Raw genomic sequence first — 19,188 nt, forward strand, 5'->3', positions numbered from 1 at the left:
ACCTTCGATATTATCATTTTGATACATGGTATGCAACAGCAGCCAAGCAGCAAAAATATGATTGCACCAACACATACAGCAATTAAAATGTTCATCAACACAGAACCCCAGTTTCCAAACAGATTTTGGAAAAAGTCAGTCAAGGGGTTTGGACCAGGTTTAGTCAGTTCAGAAACTTGTTGAATTATTTCAAGATGGCTCTGAATCGCGTGCTCGTTATCAGGGATGAACGAGCAGCACTCCTCGTGTATCAGAGCGCAAGTACCTCCTTTCGCGCTAGGGTGAAATCGGCGCCATACGGTTCTGCAACACTACTGTTCTCATCGCCGTTAATTCGTCCGTCACCAATTCTAGCGCTGAAAATGTCGCATTACTCAGAGTCTCTAACAGTTTTGACAGTTTTCTCAGTTCCCAGATGGATTTTACTGTCCCATATGCTGGCAAAATACCAGCCCAAGCAATTACATCATCGCCTAGGTCCATATGTGAGAGTCCTTTGCTGCTGGCGTGTGCCAAGTCATGGTGATAAATCCATGACGCATCAATGTTACCAACGGGATTAATAGGTTTATTAAGAGAACGTGCATTTCGTATTTTACCTTGAGGCAACGCATTTGCGTGCCTGATAGCTGGTATCAGATATCCCAAAAACAACTTCCTGACCAGCCATATGGTAACCATTTATATGCTTTCCTACCACAAATAAAATAACAATCATTTGTTTTGATGGTAATATTGGTTGCAAATTCATAACTCCCATTTGGCTTTAGCCCTTAAATAACAGGCCATATACATACAGCATTTTTTCAACAAAACTAATATCATTTACATTGATGTCTTTTTATAGCTCCAAACTTGGTCTCACACTGCCCTTCTAGGGTACAATGATGAACTATTGTCAAATTACATTGGCTCAGCCGCACGGTAACTTTGCCAATCTTTTGAAAACACACTGTTCCATTTTGGCCCCAGAAGAGGCAGCGCCACCTTGTCTCTCAGTGGTACTTCTGTGGTTTCAAACAACAAACTATTCCAAGTATCATTTATTCCCAGAGGGCTGTCCCTAACATTAAGCCACTGTGTACAGTAGGTATTGCAGTACATACCCAACAATTTGAGACATTCATTGAGGATGCATATGCATATTTAATCGCTTGATATGTATTAAAGTTTGGATGCCAGCTGGTGTGTTTGTCTCTTTTTCAATGGCTAGCTTCATTAAAAGACAGAAATGTCCAAAACAGAAATATTACAATCACAATAGTTATAAACAATAAAACATTGCAATAGAACCATTTTCTCTTATTCTCATTATTGTCCTTCATGATTGCTGCTGTCTGTTTGTTCCTCAGGGGAACTCAGGTCTTTATTTAACTTAAAATGTTTTATGATTTTGCAATGCGTTAGGTGGATCCATGAGGACCTTTCTTTAATCCGAACTGCTGTTGGAGTTGCGATTAGCACCTGGTAGGGGCCCTCCCATTTGGGGGATGCCCAATTCTTGCGTTTATTATTTTGATCCAGACCCACTCGGGTCTGATTTCCGTGATCTTGTCGTCTCTTGAACCTGAAAAACAATCATTCGTTAAACAGCTGTTAGTATTGGTCAGCATTTTCCTCATGTACTCAGCTATCTCCTCACCCCCCTCACGTTCCGCAGGCAACAAGTTTTGCCACTGCGGCGTAATAAGGTCTCCCATACAACAACTCAAATGGGGTGACTCCTTTTGAGGTGGGAGTTGTCGCATGGAAAGGAGCGCTAGAGGCAGACAGGTACTCCAAGACTGATGTGTCTCGCCCATGAGTTTTCTCAACTTGCCTTTTAGAATGCCGTTATGGCATTCCACCAACCCTGCTGACTGTGGGTGGTAGGCACAATGGTGTTTCAATTCAATTTGGAAAACTGTAGACAGTTTCTGTATGATCTGATTGACAAAATGCGTGCCGTTGTCAGAGTAGATGCGTGTAGGAAGTCCAAAGTGCGGGACGATGTGATTGACCAAAATTTTAGCCACTGATTGAGCATCCGGATGTGTCAGGCGAAAAGCCTCAACCCACTTAGTAAATGCATCTACTATTACTAACACAAACTTCTTTAGTTGTGCCGGGGTCAATTCGATGAAGTCCATACATATTGTATGAAAAGGATAGGGGGGTGTTGGAAATGATGCCGGAGCAACTCTGACCCCTCCCCCGTGGTATTTAGCACATACTATGCAGGATAGACAAAAACGTTTTGCATATGCAATGAAACCCTTGGTCCAAAAGGTAAGGTGGATAATTCTAACCATAGCTGCAGGGCCCAGATGGGAAGGGCCATGCACAACTAGTGCTGCATATCTAAAAAGATTAGTAGGCAAAACATATTTATTATCCGGTCCCACATAGATTCCTTTGTTCTGCCTAACACCATACCTAGTCCAGCGTTGTTTTTCCTGTACTGTGCTAAGTTCCTGCATGACTTGTAAGGTTTGCAAATCAAATTTATCTGTTGGTTGTAATTCTGTAGGTGTGGTTTCAAGTGAAAAGGTACTGGACATAGCTGCCTCTTTGGCTGCTTTGTCTGCTAGGGCATTACCAAGTGATACCGGGTCCTTAGCACGGGTATGAGCAGTGCATTTACAGATGGCCAAACCCCGTGGCCGTTGGACGGCTTGTAGTAATTCAAGGATTAGGTCTTTGTGCATAATGTCTTTCCCCGAGGTTGTAACCATCCCCCTATTTTTCCATTGCTGAGCAAACACATGCACCGTAGAGAAGGCATATTGACTATCCGTATAGATAGTGACATTCCTGTCCTCTGAAAGGAGACATGCCCTTGTCACAGCAATCAGTTCCGCTGCTTGAGCGGATAAGTTCCCGGGGAGTGGTCTTGCCTCTATTATCTGAGTTGCAGTAGTAACTGCATACCCTACCTGCGTGGTGCCTGTTTCTGTTTTGCGTGCTGACCCATCTACAAACAGTGTCCAGTCCGCATGTAGTAAGGGTTGATCTTTAAGATCCGGTCTTGGTAGAACTTTAGAATGTATGAGATCTAAGCATACATGCGAATACCGTCTTCAGCAACAGGTAGCAATGTCGCTGGATTTAAGGTAGTGCATCTCTCAATTGTCATGTGTGGCTGCGATAACAGCGTAGTCATACAAGATAAATGTCTGCTAGGTGACAGAAATGTTAACTTGTCCTGCAGAAGGATGACTGCTACAGAGTGCGGGGCTTTCACCGTAAGATCATGGAACAATACCAACGTGGCAGGCGCTTGTACCGCCAAAGCGGCTGCAATTACTGCTTGCACACAGTGTGGTAATGCTCGTGCTACTGAGTCTAATTTGCTAGAGTAAAATGCCAATGGTCTTAACTTATCTCCATACATTTGCATTAAAACAGATGTCATAAATCCCTGCTTGCAATCTACAGTCTGTATAAAGGTCTTACTGTAATCTGGAAACCCCAATGTTGCTGACCCAGCTATCAGTTGCTTGATCCTAGTAAATGCCTGTACTGCCTTGTCTGTCCAGTGCAGCAAATCTTTTGCCGCCATCGGTATTGCAAAATTAAGTCTGATAGCGGGTGCACTTCTTCGGCGTAGTTGGGAATCCAACTACGACAGAAGTTCGTAATGCCTAAAAAGGACATCATTTCTTTTTTTGTCGTTGGCATGGGGGCTTGTAAAATAGCATTCTTTCTGCTGTCATCTAATCGCCTGCCCTTCCCAGAGATAGTATAACCCAGGTAACGTACTTCTAATTTACAAAATTGTAACTTAGACTTATTTACCTTATGTCCTTCGTGTGCCAGAAAGTGTAGCAGTCGAATAGTCTCGGACTTACAGAGTTCTTCCGTAGTCGCGGCCAGGAGGATATCATCCACGTACAGCAGTAGGTGGCACCCTTGGGCTGGTTGGAACTGAGCCAAATTGGTGGACATCTCTTGTGAGAAGATGGTCGGACTTTCGCAGTATCCCTGCGGTAACCTGGTATAGGTATAACGCTTGCCCATAAACGTAAATGCAAACCAAAATCTACTATCTTCCTGCAAGGGAATAGAGAAAAAGGCATTACTGATATCAATTACAGAAAAGTAGTTATCCGTTGGAAGGATATCGTTCAGCAGAATAGACGGATCCGGGACTATGGGGGCCGAGGTACCACCGCGGCATTTATTGCCTGTAAGTCTTGTACCATCCTCCATGTCCCATCCGGTTTTTTACTGGAAATAAGGGCGTATTACACGGTGAGTCTGTGCACAGAATTAATACTCCAGCTTTCAAAAGTGCTGTGATTACCGGTAAAATGCCCTCCTCTGCCTTTCTGCTCAAGGGATACTGCCGTTTATGAGGTCTAAATTCTGACTTGGGTGTAATCTTTACCTGTCCTGCCGTTCTAATCAGTCCGATATCGTGCTGACCCTCGACCATAATGAGTTTGGAATCATCTGCAATTGAGATTCTTCCATGGGGGTAAGGAGACATAGTCATAATGTCCCAGGGATTGTATCGGTTTGTCTTCCCTGAGGTGCACGGTCGGTCTGGCTTGTGTAACCCAGTTAAGTTTTTGAACCTGAATGCCCTTACCTGCCAACTGTTCTGGTGTCCATCCTACCCATTCAGTTATTTTCTTACCCACGAGGTACCATGACATTCCTTCACCCTCCGTGACTGAAATATGTGTGGTTAATTCATTCTTATACAGCAGCTGCATATCCCTTGTAAGGCTACATGTGACTGCAGAATTACCTAGTGTGTCCCAAAAAGGCTATGCAATACTAGTTTGGTGACTTTAAAACTAAGAAATTTCTTTTCGTATTCTAAATCAGGTCCGCACATCTTCTGTAATACATTGTGCAATGTAATGGATCTGACACCTTCGGATTTGTTATGCCGTATTTGCTTAATGCCAAATTTGTAAGAGCCGTCACTACACTCTGGGGCCTGTCTCTATCAAATCATTACTATACCAGTAATGTAGATCTCCTGCCCTCTAATAGCATTGCACTATTCAGTTCTATTCTCCTCGCCACCATCCCGTGGAGGTTGGGACGGCTGCTATACCGAACACTTGCATTAAATCTCTTCCTAGTAAATGTACTGGGCAGATTTCTGAAATTATTACTCGAACCGTATGGTTTGGTTCGTCTCTGGGTCGGTAAACCACAGAGGTTTGGACAATGGCTCTTTGTAAATCGACCATTTGCTGCTTTTACAAGCACATATTCATCCGAGGTAACATCGGATGATATGGCAGTACTTCTGACTAACGTTCGAGAAGCCCCTGAGTCACAAAGAAATTCTATGTCTCGGCCCTCAACTTGCAATGTGATCACTGGTTGGGATTCCAATTGCATAGTTGATGCTAGTGCTGTTAGATTTACCATTTGATATTTCTCATTTTCTGCCATTTCCTGTCCCCACCCATCGTCTTCACTTGTACCTACTTCCCCATTCTCACTTTCTTCTTCTTCCTCATACCCTCCATCTACGTCTTTTTGACCATCATATAGTCATGCGGTACCACCGGAAGCAACCATCGGTTTCTCCGGTCCTCTGCAATCTCTGGCGAAATGTCCTTTCTTACCGCACTTAAAACACTCCCCTCTTTTGCCTACCCTCGAAATCCTCAGAATGACTTATGCCTCCCGTCCTCGTCCTCTTCCCCTGCCACGCCCTCTTCCGCGATTTGCGGAACCTTGAACTAACATTAAAGTTCCATCTTCACTAACTGTAAAAGTCTGGGCTTTTTATTTTTTTTCCTTCAGGTATTTCTCAGCATGTCTAGCATAATCCATAAGGGGCTGTAGGCAGCTGTCCTGTGTGTGATCATATGCTTTTGTATAAAGTTACCAATGGCTGTCTTGCAGCCCTTTAGGAATGCATTTTCAGTTGCTGTTCATAGGCGAGTCATTGGCCTGATTTTCTGCCTTAATCAACCCACTATGAGCATCAAAACATTGTGTGAGACGATGTAGATAATTGTCACGGTTTAGTCATCTGATTGAACGCATTGATTAATGCAAGTCCAATCTGCTTTGGGCTTCCAATGTTCTTCTATTTTATCTAGGAGAGTCTTTATTCTGGTTCTACACACTTGAGTTAAACGGCAAGGCTCCCCTTCCTCTGGTAGCAGGGGTCCCAAGTTCCGCAAATAAGGTGCCAATCAGGTCCTAGGATTTGCCTTATTACTTGTTCAAATTCTACAGCGTTTAATCTATAACTCATTCTCATGCCCCTACGTCTGTACGGAATTTACGCATATCTACTTTTGGATGGGGAATCCCTCTACCGCTTTCGGATATCATCACGGGTCCACGGTCGGTAGACCAATATGGTAGGACCCTCGCCTTCTCCGCTTGAGGATTTGCCACTTCTATCAGTGGGTATTCCTCTCCTTCCTGATCTACCTTCTCCTTAATTTTCCAGTCCCCTTCTCTCCTAATACTTCCGCTCGTAAGTCAAGAGTGTTGGCAGGCTCTCTCTGTAATATAATACGTGGCGTGGGGGACACTCACGAAGCCTGGTATTGCGGTGGGTCCTGGTCGGGGCACCTCAATAACCTGTGCAGGGTCTGGATACTGGATGGGAGGGGCCGAGGGATTCTGGTGACTACGACTGACTATGGAAGTTTTATTATCTTCCTTTTGAACAAAGTACACATCTTTTCACTTGAATTACCACACCCTTTTTCAAATTTTGTTCCTTATGTTTTTATTTGCTTCCTCCAGCCATTTCTGTGCCTGGGGAATCCCTACCTTCTTTGCTTCCTTGTCTTATTTCCTGCCTGTTTGCAGTAATCTTACTAGATTTTGACATTCTGACTTATTTAAACATCCACTAAACCCATGTTCTTTTTCCATTTATCTAAATACTTTACATTCTTTGGGTGTAAATCAAACATAAACTTTTCATCTTCAGTTTTGTCGTAGCCTTTGGCTTAACTGGTTCCTGTTCCCATTTCTCTTACGAGAAACTATTCCTGTTCCTGAGATCTCTTGTATATGGAATCTATTCACATATACCCCTTATACTTTGAGAAAATTCAATTTCTCCCTTGACTAGTCCCTTAAAATTTAGAGAAAAAATGCCAATCAGAAACAACAAAAATAGCTTTTCTTTTTGCTTACCTTTGTGATTCCTCCGCCCTGTTTAAGCTGCCACCTCACGGATTGAATCTGGAAAGAGTGACTGGCCTCTAATTTCAACCTGTTTCAGTTGGAGGTCTTTCATTCGAGGAGAGCCTGATCTCTCTCCACCTGCGCAGGTTTTCAGCCTCTCTTTGTTCGATTCGCGTGCAGGGGCCGCCTAACGTTAGCCAGTTATGTCGAAGATTTTACTCTTCTAACATATTCTGGAAGAATCACACCAAGTTCTTGTAAGCAAGTAAAACAGCTTTATTTTACATGCATGGAGATCTGCTACATGATAGTAATATGCCAGCAGTCTGGCTACTTGTACTGTAAGTTCTCCTTATATAGACCCTCCTGCACGTACATACACGTAGCACAGAGGACTTTCATTAAAATTGATAGTTTGATTACTTGTTTTTACCAGCCAGTACCACAGTTATTCTTGCACCATTAACTTCCTTATCAGTAGTTTAAGATTAACTCCTGCATTCCTCAGTGATCAACATTTTCCAGAACATTTCAGTTTGCACGCAGTGAACATTTTTCTGCTTAACCCTTTAAATACAGAATACAAAATATGTTGACTTCAGTATTTTTCCACAGGTAATCAAACCCCAGGCCACTAAATCACAGGAACAGCACTTAATTCTCTGCACCTACTGCCAGATTATAATCTTAGAAATTTGGGAAAAATGTTCTGTGATGCATCATTGCAAAATTTTCATTTGCGTATATCATCTCTTTACAAGCTTTAGTCCTGAAAAGGGAGATTAATTATCAGTGTTACGAGAGAGTTAGTAATACATTTTAAGCCTGAAATACTGAGAAACTCTCTCTCTCTCTGTATGTTAGAACATTTGAGGCTGTTGTGGTCATAATTTAAACTTTCCATGACCTGCATTAAAAATAAAGTAGATAGTAATTATATGAGGAGGTTCCAGAGCCGTAGCTACATGATGATATGGGGGTCATCTACTACCCCACAATAACATAAGCTTTCTGCTTTTAAGTGTTTTTTTAACAGATGGTGGATTTTTTTTTCTTCAGATTGGTCATCATGGAACAACAGAACATAGAACTACATATTTTCTTCATACTCATTGTAGCAGTACTGATCCTTGAGTCTTCCTACCATGCAGAAGCCCATGACCAGCCCAATTCCCAGAGCCTTTGCATCAACCCAAGCCAACAGACATCCAGATGTGAGGGTATAAGACAGGCATCGGTTGGTGTTCTCTCCATTTCTTTCTAGCCATTCAGTCTGATGCACTATTCCATGTTTCTAATGCTTGCATCAGTTAGCCAGCTCGTTTTCCAGAGTTTTCTACAGTCTCCATTCAATAAATAACCTGTTGTGGAAATTACCTGCTAATTGATGTTTAAAAAGGTTAATAATTCGTTAAATTGTGGGAAGCAACTCCTGCATAAAGATTTCCATTTCTATTGTTTATTTTGCTTTGGTGCCTGAGCACAGTGTTTCCAGTTGTCACGATTGTGCCAGGTTTAATTCTAAAATCTTGAAACACAAGGCCAGAGTCCTTGCAGCCCACATGGAGTCTTCAGACCTTATGCCACCCACCTCATCATATGCTTTGGCATTGTCCAGTTCCCTTTTTAAGAAATGTAAAGATAAATAATAGAAGTAGAAATACATTGTGGATGTCAGAGACTCTTCCATGTCCACCGCCATGTCTTCCGTCATTAACTCAGAGGAGGCTCCTTTGCATCCCCCTGGTCTGACAACTGTTAGGCCTGAGCCCTCTGGCACGACCCCTTGGGAGACCACACCAAGTACCACAGTGATGTCTGTTGGGTCCAAAGCCACTTTGCAGGCTTTGACTTTTGACACCTGATTGCTGGTAACTGAGTGAGAGGGTGGCATTCCCTTGGTAGTCAAATGTAAGGAAATCCCAGGGAAATGGATAGAGGTTGCAGCTGATTGCCATGTCCTGAGACGTTGATCCCAAAAATCCAGGCACCTAAACCCAAGAGGCCTACTAGTTAGATGAGGAAGAAGCTTAATCAGAATTGCACAAAGTGAGGTGGACCAGTGGGAAGCTGGCCTTGAGAGGTACAGTCATAAATATGATTTGGAACTAGTTAGATTGGGCAATGGAGGGGGGGACGTCATCCCTAAAATAAATTGGATAACAGAAAGATTGGCCTTCATCCCTAAAGTAGCTAGTAAATGGCAGAAGTACAGTTTTGAGTGACATTGCTTGTCTGGTAAAATCTCAGGATAATGAACTACTCTGTACAGGACTAGCTAACAAGAGTATTGGATATGTTTTTTTGTGTTTCAGTGATGTTAATATTAATATTATCCTACTGCTTTAGTAGCATTTTGGGTTGTCTTCCAAGGTAAAGCAGCATGGGCCAGCTTTCAAAAGGTCAGACTGCCCCCTCTCACTCTTTCCTTTGACAGCTGATTGGCTAGCATGTCTTGAGAGGGAAGCCTTCAGCTGAAACAGGAACTTGCTGTTCAGTCTTTTTCTGCCAACTAAAGGCGCAAGTCCTTTGGCTCTTCATGGGATTCAGTCCTGATTTTTCTGGCTTACTGCTCAGATAAGCCCCATTTGGCAACCCCTCCTTCTGAAGTTGAAAATGCTCACCTTACTGTTGGTCATAGTGTTGGTTTCAGATCACTGTTTCATGGTATTAATGCATACTTTAAATACTTCTGCGTGAATGGAGCTTTCCCCTGATGAAAAGGGCCTCTTCACAGCCCAGTTGGACTTTCCCGGAAAACAAAAAATAAATAGATAAGTGAATAATTAATGTTCTATTTCCTTTAGTTATTTCACGTATGGCAAAACAAGACGGCATGTAAGATTGCACACTAGACTAGGCACAGCTGCTCCTGTTGCTTTTTTAGGAGGGTTGAGGACACATGCCATACAGGAGGGGAGCAGTGTGATCCCCAGTCCTGAGTCCACGTTTTCAAACCATTGTAAGCTGGATATTACCTGTAGCATGATTTGCCATAGTCATTCTGCAGAACCTTCTGTACCAGTATTACTGGAAAGTAACTGTCCCACAATTTTAATAACCTGTGGGAGTCTTTACAGTGGCCATTACTACTGCAACAGCAAAACATACAATGAACACAGTATGACTGTATAAGGAACTTGGCATAGTAGTAGATGTTCAAGTAGGATCACTGTTGCAAACATGTTTCCCTTGAGTCTTCCCCTCTTTCCCTTGGAGCATTCTAAAACTGGGGTAGGGTACCTAATTTCCTTCCACCCTGCAAGATATCCACATCCACCTTCATAAGGACTCTGGTTTCTTCAGGTCCTGATGTATTTAGGGCTGCAGTGATTCCTGTGATCGTTTTGCCTTTTATGCAAGAGTGCCAAGGAGGCAAGTCATGATAGATCCTCCTACTGGATAGGAATAAGCCCAGGGGATAGATATGTAGTCTTTACCCTTTGCTCCATGGACAAGAAAGAACCAAAGATGACATGGGTGGATGCTCCCTTCATACTTGGAATGTGCTGATGTCCAATTAATTCGGTTGTCCACCTAGCCAAGAGGGCAGAGGACGAGAACCTATGGAAGTTTAGCAGATACCAGGCCTTCTTAAACAGAAGCTCCATTGGTTATTATGATTACAAAAGTGACCCTACTCAAACATCTGCAGTTATGATAAGATCCTTATACAGTTGTACTTCAGCCATTACTCTAACTTTCACATGCTTGTCTAAAGCGGTTTCTAAAAGACAGTACACTGAGTCTAACTAATTGTAATCGACTAGAGAAGTATAGTATTAATGTACCGGACAGAAACCAACAGTATAGTGGCTAACAATGCTATAGTTTGCATTATTCTAGACTTGGATTAGCCAGCAGAACACATGATTATTTCCAGTTAGTTGTGCAGGCTAATAGGGGAGCAAGGATTCACCTATAATACTATCTAGTTTAGGAATGGCAGAGGTTAGGGCAGGCAAGAGGGTATGGATCGGACTTTGTCCTTGTAACCTGGTTATTCTGCAGATTCATACTTTTCCTAAGTGTATTTGGTACTTAGAAGGTGGGTCTCTCAAAATCTTAGCTTTGCAGATTTTCAAGATATGTTTTGCTTTTCACAGTATATGTGGAGCCTTAAATGGGTGGGATACGTGTGTCTGCAAGGGGAGGACTGAATTTACATTACAGTTGCACCAACATTCACAGCATTAATACATGGCTACTAGTTACTTGGTCCCACTCTGAACCAACACCTGTTAGCCGCTCAGTGTCCTAGCCATGTGACCTTCTTGGTGCTGTTGTTAGTACTCCCATTGGGCTAGGACTTTTAGCTGCTATAGATTTTACATCTTCAGCTGTATTTGTAATGCATCAGGGGTTTGAGAAAGAAGCTTAATCTATTAAATAACAATGAATATAAATTACTTAAGACTGTCTGACTACAGGATTTATTTTTTGTTGATCTGCTGTGTACAGACTAACTCAGTGACATAGTATAGATCAAGTGCTAGTTCTTGGTAAGCATCAGAACAAGAAGCAAGCACCCACAGTCTTCTTGCCTTATTACTAAAAATGTAGATTCCTTGCTTAAAAGATCTATGTATAGCAGAAGTTTAAAAAAAAGCATTCTGAATGCTAAAGGGGTTAAGAACTCCACAATACGTAGTTATAATTCTGGAGTATGGTATGGGTGTCAAGGTTACTAGACAAGAAATACACAAATGTTTTGGCCAGAGGAAGCAAGATTGCAGCAAAACACTGAGCTAGCGTTTTGACGCATGTCTGACTTGCATAGACATTAAAAATGCTATATTCACTAGTGTAAACATATGGTCATGTCGACTAATAGAACAGCAAACATTTTTTATAAAAACTGCATAAAAATGTTGATTAATAAAAAGTCCAGAGCTGTGTTATGGAAATCTTGATTCCCTTGGTCCTTATTCCTTCTATGCCGGAATACCCTGGAGGCGAATCGTTGCAGATCCACTTACTGGGTAGGAGTAAGCCCAGGGGATGGATATGGAGCCTTTGCCCCTTGCTCCATGGTTAAGAAAGAACCAAATATAACATGGATGGATGTCCTCTTTATACCAGGAATGTGCTGTTCCATGGACTCAGATGTTCACCTGGCCAGGAGGGGAAAGGTTGAGAAGCTGTGGAAGTTGGGACAGATGTCAGACCTTCTGCACCAGATGCTCCTTTGGTTATTGCTAATGCAAAAGTTATCCTACTATAGCACAGTAACTTTTCTGTTCTGAGATGCTAGCAGTTTAATTCATAATTAAATGTATGTTGAAAACAAATGTCATTCTGCCATGAATTATGCTGTAGTGATACTACAGCCCCATATCTTTTCCTTTTTATAGTGGCTATAAATTGTCCATAGGAGTGTGTGTGTGTGTGTGTGTGTGTGTGTGTGTGTGTGTGTGTGTGTGTGTGTGTGTGTGTGTGTGTGTGTGTGTGTGTGTGTGTGTGTCAAGAGCTGGCAACCTTCTTCCGTTTCCCCCTTTGCCTTAAAACCTCTGCGATGTCACTCTATGATTTAGATACAACTCTTAAGAGAGCAAGCATGTATACATGCACAGGTGCAACACATTACTTGACTCAGAACTCCTTTAAGGGCAGTATGCGGATGAGTAAAGCATCGAATAGATCTCCTAGCATAGATAATTTCAGCTTCAAAGGATCTTGTGATGTGTATTATGGCTCTCCATTGCCATGCACAAACTGTTTAATTATGACGCATTTATCATTAATCTTAATGAGGAGACATGTTTAACAGTGTGACCCTTAAACCAGAGTTGCCAATATTTTCTTTCTCCCCACTAATCTGTGTCCAGTCTTTTATATATTCAACACTACAGTGCCAAATGCTGCTTTCTACAATAATTTTTAAATGCTGTGTCTTGCTTCCCCATCCTTATAGAGTGAAAAAGATAATATTCCATCCTCGTGCATTAATACATGTTGAGCAGCGTACTGCTACTTTTACCGTCTGGTGTAAAGTAAAAAAGTGACATAAACATTATAGGAAAACCATCTGTTAGTGAAATACCTTTAATATATTTTCTGCATGCTGCTTTATGTACTCCCCAGTTAGGTGTCATAGAATAGTGCTATGTTGCAATCCTGTGATGCAGTGCGTCAAATACATTTTCTGTTCCTTTGTTTAATGGTGCAGAACACAACTTCTGTTAGAACCATTCCAATGTAGGCAGTAGTGCTGTATTACTTTCCCATTACACAGTGCACCAAACACGTTTTCTTTTCCAACTTCTGTTTAACATTGTCCAGTACATCTGTTTGTTTGTGCAGTACCAATGTGTAGAATAGCTCTGTACTGCTTTCCCATTACACAGTACACCCTGATGTATCCTGCTTCCCTATCACAATAAAGTGGAAAGCAATAAAACTATTACACAACCAAAAAAGGAATTAAACAATACAGCAGAGCTCTTATGAAGCCTGTCTGTATTCTTATGGGTGGAATCAGTTATAATGACACCTCTTCTCTTTTCCTGGGAGCTGTAAGAATTAATATGCTAATGAAAGAAGTTCTGTAGGATGTAAAGAAGCACTTGGCTCAGCCAGGGCTGAAATCCAGGTTCAGTAGTAGTTTCATCTTCACTGTCACTGTGTGCTTTTGTTTTCCGTTTTAACTCTGTTTTTACACAAGAGTTTAATTTTGAGGTACCTGAACTTTGACTTCAGTAGGGTTTATCTGAGTGCAGGTTTTGCCTAGATGGCAGACTGCCTCACAGGACTGTTGATGTTAATTTACTTAAGTGCTGATTCAACAAACGGATCAAATGTAGACAGCAGACTAACAAACCTCATACAAAGTGTATATCGTTAAGACATCCTTCGTAATTTTAAGAGCATCCAATGCTTTATTTTCTTTTTACCTGCAGTGAAAACGGCAGTTTAGCATTACTATTTTCTTTCTCAAAGGTTTTTTTACTTTATCAGCAGTAATAAGCAGTCCATATTTTCCTACGCCCATTGCAATATCAATGTAATGTACAGATATTTTCCATAACATACAAAGTACAACCCTTCTCTTTGCAACTTGTGGAGTGTTGTACAGATAAAAGTAATTGCTTTAAAAAAGACAATGTGAATTTTAAGGGCTCAGTAAACATCTAGTTCCTATGAAATTCCTCACTTAGAAGACAAATGTCCCCATAAAAAAGTTGTTGGCATTTACAAGCCATGCAGCTGAAACACTGGTATGTCATTAAGGTTAATTTGCATATATCCTACGGGACTTTGCTACAGGAGGTTTTTGGTATTACACAACAAAGGCTCTAGCTTGGCTGTGTCTTGTAGTTTTATACCGCTGAAAATGGAAAGTGACTTAAATGTAATTGCAAGCCTGAAGTTATTTGCAGTGTTACTTTGTAACAGAGCATGTGGCTACCACACATCATCATCAACCCCCTTTTCCCCATTTTCTTCATTGGGTCGGAGTATAACGTCAACTGTCGCCATCTCTTTCTGTTTAGTTTCCACACTGCTACTTTATTCAGCACTCATGACTGACTCGCCAGTCTTCTCTTACACATTCCATCCACCTCTTTGCTGGATGCCTTCATTTCCTGTTACCCTTTTCCTGTCTGTCCAAAATCATCTACAACAGATTGTCGGCTGCTTTTCTGCACGTGCCCAAGCCATCGTAATTTGTTTCCTTTCACCCTTTCTGCAGTTGTAGCTATTTTAGGTTCCCCTTTTATGTCCTCATTTCTTCATCTCTCCCACGGTGTGCATCCTACCCACCCATCTCAGGCACTTAATCACTGTCACCTCTAGCTTCCTCAACCCCGCTCAGCCTTTATTCATACAGTAGTACTAGTCACACCACTGTTTTGTACACTTTCTTTTCAGCTACTTTGACAGTCTTATGTCACCTGAATACAGCTTCTGCAGTGCAGGATGGCTGTCAGTTCAAGGTGTGTGTGTGTGTGTGTGTGTGTGTGTGTGTGTGTGTGGGTCAATGTAAAAATGTGAAATGGGTGGCATCTGCCTTTAGAGCATCCACTGACGTTTGCAGTTATTTGCTGCACATAACACTAGATTATGATTGGTTTTCTGCTCTTAACCAAGTTGTTACATATTTTGGAAATGGATGTCAAGAAATTCATTTTGAGGTGAATGGAAATCTTGACATGCATTTTGAAAACATAAAACTACCTGGTTATGTTTGTAGAAACCTAACCAGAATTCTTTGTAGTACATGGAGTTTTGCTATCGGTTAAAGTGTAGGATAATCAATTGTCTTACAGTTTTGAAAGCTTGTTAGCAGGCTGTCAGTACCGTTGTGTTTAATTACCTTGCATGAATGATGTGCTGAAGATTGCCTGAGTTTTTTTTCTCTTTGCTGTGGAAGTCTCTGTATTACTTCCTACAAGTGTGTTATGTTTTTACTGTGTATGAGCAGTGAAAATGCAGATTTCTTAATTCTGTGCCTGAATGAAATTCATGGTGCTACTTGTCTTTTCAGAATGAAGTGAATGCTATCAAATGGGACCCTTCTGGCGTGCTGCTAGCATCCTGCTCCGATGACATGACACTGAAGGTAAAAAATGAAAATGAAAACTCTGATGGTGAAATGTTAATTAGATTTGATTATTTTGTGAACTTTTTTGCAATGTTGGATGTGGTATTTTCAGACGTGTATACATTATTTATGCATGGATTCCTAGCAGAGTGACAACTGCTATAGTATATTATTAATATCAAGATGAGTGGCAGACTTGCGTTGAACAGGTTACAAGGGAACGCCAGGCTATAAAACTAAGTTTTTTTTTGTTTGTTTTTTTTTCTGTCTCACTTTCTCTTTCCCTGTCTTTGAAAGAGAGAACAAATGGACAGCTGTTGCTGTACAGCTGTATTACATTTTCTTTTGCCATTTTGTTTGTTGTTATGAAATGGCCTTTTATGTTTTTTTGGAAAGTCAGAAGATTTTATAAATGCGAGTGTCTGGTCAGTAGCTGACTATGCAATCAGTTATTTACTTTGGATTTGGATGATACTGAATGATAGACATAATTTTTTTTTAAAAAAGGACCAGTTTAATATTTTTTTAGAAAGCAGAACATGTATAATTAAGCTAAATATAGTAAGTACTCACTAAACAAATATTTGCTTATGAGTTGGCTTACATTTTATTAACACTGAGTTAGTAGATTTGGCATTTTGCTAAGCATGCTAAGCAGTCACTAATTCAGTCATGTCTGCTTTGTTCCTATCCATTGCACATATACTCTGTGGACATCACCAGAGTACCAGACATAGTGTTATATCTTCCTAGAATTATACTGATTAATCCGCGGTGGTGCAGCAGTAGCTTTGTTGCCTCAGAGCAAGAGGTTCTCCCGTTCGATTCTCGGCTGGAGTGCAGGGAGTGCCTTCTGTGTGGAGTCTGCATGTCCTCCCTGTGGTTGGGTGGGCATTCGAAAGACATGCGTAAATGGGCGTGCCTTCGTTGAAGGTTGAACGTCAAGCTGGCACCTGGCATTCGTCAAAATCTACTGCCAATCATTAGCGGACCGAAGTTCCACTGTGGTGACCCCTAACCGAGAAAAGCCGAAAGACAACAACAACTGAAACAAACACAAATGCAAATTCTGTCTCCATCCCAAGTATTCAAGTCATAATCCAAAGACAGTGCTGAGCTGGCAAATAATTGAATGAATGTATCAAAGGTAGAAAGTGAAGCAGCCTATAACTGTAGGGAGCATTTTGAAAGAGTAGAGTGATAATGTTGAATCAAAATTGCTCAATTAGGAGATGATATACGGGAGTTGTAAACATGGGGAAAGAGACAGGTGGGTAAGGTGCTTGAAACATCCAGTACTGTATAGTGTGTTGGTTGTTCTGTACCAGACATCTTCAAAGCTAAGTGCCCATTTGGGGAACCTTTTCTTGTTTTCATTGTTTTGTTCTGCTAAGTGTTCTGTAAACATAATACTTGTCCTGAGTGTGAGAAACAGATTCCACAGAGACCATCATGCTGTTTGTCTTTTTTTTGCCTGGGCATGGAGCACGATATGCCGAACTGTCCTTACTGTGCTCCTTTTCATAGCTGAACAATCAAGCGCAGGGCTGAATCTCTTGTAATATCTCATAATAGGTCAATTCTTAGACAAGGAAAAAGGGTGTTAGAGATGTTCATACAATATGGCATTCACTGGTCGCACTGATTTTGATCTCTCATAGATGAAGGGAAAAGCATCTGAAGCATGTAAGGGTAGCAGACAGTAGAATTTCGATGTCCACCAGTCTGCTCACTTTTGTGATTGTCAAGAGGTAGCAGGTACTTTCACAGTCCCCTGTTATGTCTGAGGCCTCTATGGAGACCCTTTTAGAATCCAATATGCCTGCAGTACCCACCACTTCATTACGAGTCGATGGACTTGGGTTGTTAGTTGAGCCTAAGGTCACTTTGCAGACTTTTTGCTTCTGACTCCAGCACTAGGTCTTCAAAGGGAGAGGGTGGAATCCCCCCCCCCCTTCAGAGAAGTGGCATCATTGGATTGAGCGCAGACCACTCTCCTCAAGCTGGTCCCAGTACATCCAATACCACACCCAGATCCAAGCCTAAGACCAAATTTAAAAAGACTGTTTCTAGCTTGCCTCAGTTTATGCCCAAGGCTTCCACCCTCATCAGGCCTACCAGTAAGATCTACTCAGACTTGCTGAGAATCTCATTCAGATTGTAAGATCTAAGCAGCACAGTCCTGTTAGAACCCCTGTTACAGGATCATCTCCTGGGAAAGCAGCCTCAGAATTAGATCCTAACAACAGATGCTTCAGACCTGGCATGGAACACACATTCCAGCGGTCTCCAAGTACAGGGAAAATGGGATCAAGCCTTCTTAAAAAGTCACAAACTGAAAAGATTTGTTGGCAGCTTTAAAAGGCATGTCAGCATTCAAGGACCTATGGAAACCAGGCATTCTACTGATACAGACAGACCGACACAACACCCCAGTGATGTGGTATATAAACAAACCAGAGGAACACACTTTTGTCCTCTGTGCTAGCTAGCCATGCAGCTGTGGAACACAGCTCAGCTCAGTCCACGTAGCTGCACTTGATGGCCCAGTACCTACCAGAAGAAAACAACCTCTTAACAGACTGCCTCAGCAGGTTGGAGGCGATCCCCATGAGTGGACTCTAGACATGGACATTTTTTGACAGATAAGTCAGAAATGGGGTGTACAAGAAATAGTCATTATGCCACAAATTTAAACAACCAGTTAGAAAGATTTTGCACAAGGGTCACAGACACTAAGGCCTGGAAGACAGAAGCCTTTTCATTTCAGTGGATAAGTCTGTTTCTGTATGCCTTCCCTCCCATACCTGTCATCCCGAGGGTATTACTGAAGAACGGGGGGAGGGGAGCTGGGGTGGACCCTAATTGCATGTCTGTGGCTGATGCAGCATTATTTTCCCTTGCTCCATAGCACGAAAAGACAGGATTCATGGCTGCTAACTTAGAGTGAACCTTTTAACCCAGAACAGGGGAGCAGTTAGTTATATGCCCCACTCTGAGCACCTTGATATTGACAGTTTGAATGATTTAATAATCTTTTCTCAAGGGATTTTTTTTTTTATAAGGATGTCTAGACTATTTTTAAAGAGGCCAGAAAACCAAGTACTGAAAATCATATTTATCCAAATGGAGAAGGTTTTTTGTTTGTTACCACTCCAAAGGCCAACAACCACTTACTACTAAACTACCTTTGCTGTTAACCTATCTGGAAAAATTATTTAATTTGGGCCTTTTTTTATTCCTCCATTCATAGGTTTATACTAGGTTAATAACCACTGGGGTCTTTATAAGCCTAGCCATGCAAACCAAATGTATCCCAAGAGTTACTGTGCCTTCAAAGTTATTTTAAGGTGTGTATGTTAGGGAATGATTTAATGGTTGCCATTGTCCATCAGAGACACATTTATCAGACCAGGGATGAATTTCTGATTTCCCATCAGTGGTCCAGGTTGCACTTGAATAGTGTTAGGGAAGGGCTGGGATTCACATGGATGGGAAGCCTATTACAGAGAGTGGGGATTCTCTGAGGTACATGC

The 19,188-nt window shown here is 41.7% G+C and overlaps 1 protein-coding gene across 7 annotated transcripts in view; it reads left to right on the top strand.

Moving 5' to 3' along the window:
- The window catches only part of TBL1X (transducin beta like 1 X-linked), a 2,018,721-nt gene that overhangs the window by 1,804,439 nt on the left and 195,094 nt on the right, over positions 1-19,188 (top strand). For all 7 annotated transcript variants that reach the window (XM_044072565.1, XM_044072569.1, XM_044072563.1 and 4 more), the window contains one exon: positions 15,596-15,670. In XM_044072565.1, coding sequence (XP_043928500.1) covers positions 15,596-15,670 — 75 coding nt within the window. The remainder of the gene's footprint in view (positions 1-15,595; positions 15,671-19,188) is intronic.

Source organism: Protopterus annectens, chromosome 5.part0 (genome assembly GCF_019279795.1).
Source record: "Protopterus annectens isolate FY-2018-M chromosome 5.part0, PAN1.0, whole genome shotgun sequence".
Lineage (NCBI taxonomy): Eukaryota > Metazoa > Chordata > Ceratodontiformes > Protopteridae > Protopterus > Protopterus annectens.